The sequence below is a fragment of the Capsicum annuum genome, unplaced genomic scaffold (genome assembly GCF_002878395.1).
Source record: "Capsicum annuum cultivar UCD-10X-F1 unplaced genomic scaffold, UCD10Xv1.1 ctg53656, whole genome shotgun sequence".
NCBI lineage: Eukaryota > Viridiplantae > Streptophyta > Magnoliopsida > Solanales > Solanaceae > Capsicum > Capsicum annuum.
Window position 1 is genome coordinate 277 of NW_025861776.1, and position 1,107 is coordinate 1,383.

General features: G+C 41.1%; 1 protein-coding gene across 1 annotated transcript; it reads right to left on the bottom strand.

Annotated features, from left to right (window-relative positions):
* Positions 1-377: 377 nt before the first annotated feature.
* LOC124893090 (zinc finger A20 and AN1 domain-containing stress-associated protein 8-like) lies at positions 378-854 on the bottom strand. The gene is made up of 2 exons (XM_047404209.1): positions 761-854; positions 378-697 (listed from the first exon to the last, which is right to left on the bottom strand). Exons 1-2 carry the CDS (start codon positions 852-854, stop codon positions 378-380), a joined length of 414 nt encoding a protein of 137 aa, XP_047260165.1.
* Between the last annotated feature and the right edge of the window lie 253 nt (positions 855-1,107).

Consider the following 1,107-nt stretch of genomic DNA (forward strand, 5'->3'; position numbering starts at 1 on the left):
CAACCCGTATCGACATCTCCACAAAAAAAAACTCTACATTATTGATACTCAAAGGAGACTTTGGAATCTTGAAGAATGCACGGAGGCAAATTCATGATTTCAAAACGCAGATGTATGAATGTGAAATTCATCAAGATGACCTACATTATACATATTATACTAGACAAGCAGCCCAGAAATTGGGACAAAACAAGAACAAATTCCATGAAAATGTGCACCAAGATCATAAATAACTTACACAGCATGATTATCTAGGCTCTAGGGTACCCCCCACCCCCACCCCCATGCAAAACTTTCATCATCACCCGGTAAGACGAGGCCTACACATGGAAATATAGACATTGCTTCAGTTCATACAACCTTTCGATAGGTGCTTGTTAGATCTTATTAAGCTTTTCTGCTACGATGATAGGATTTGCTTTTGCTATTGCATTCTGACCAGCATTCCTATAATCAAACGGGCAGTTGTGTTTGTCTGAATAATGATGAACTGCGTAAAATAGATCACCACATTTGCAACTGAACCCCGTTAATCCCACATGCTTATGACAAGCTGTGCACTTTTTCAAACCTTCTTTTGAGTTCACTTGTGAAATATGAGAGGCAAAATCTGCAGATGCAACCGCCGCACCTGCAAGAGCAAGTTCTGATTCATCGCTGCTTGAGCTTCTGCATACGACATTTTTGTTGAATGCAGCTGTAAGATTTGCATGTTCCTACTTCAGTAGTATCATGTCATTTTGACACTTGGAACACATACTCATCGTAGCTGCACTACCGAAAACATCACAGTCGTTGATGCAGAGGACGGGGTCTTCTGGAGCTCGACAACCTGTCTCTTTAGATGACTCCATTTCTGTAGTTTACAAGTCAAGTTCAACATCACAAATGTCACGCCTCAAATCCTATTGGGGCGGACTGGAACCATAACCGAGGAGGCCCAGGAGAACCAGCTCATCACCTTATACTTCCCATGCATACCTCTATGACAACCCGAAATTCGGACAGCATCATATCGCATATAAAAGGAAATAATCACTTGTATAAGCTCGAGCACACATATATATATGTATATACAATACTTGGCAATTGGAGCCATCACATCTA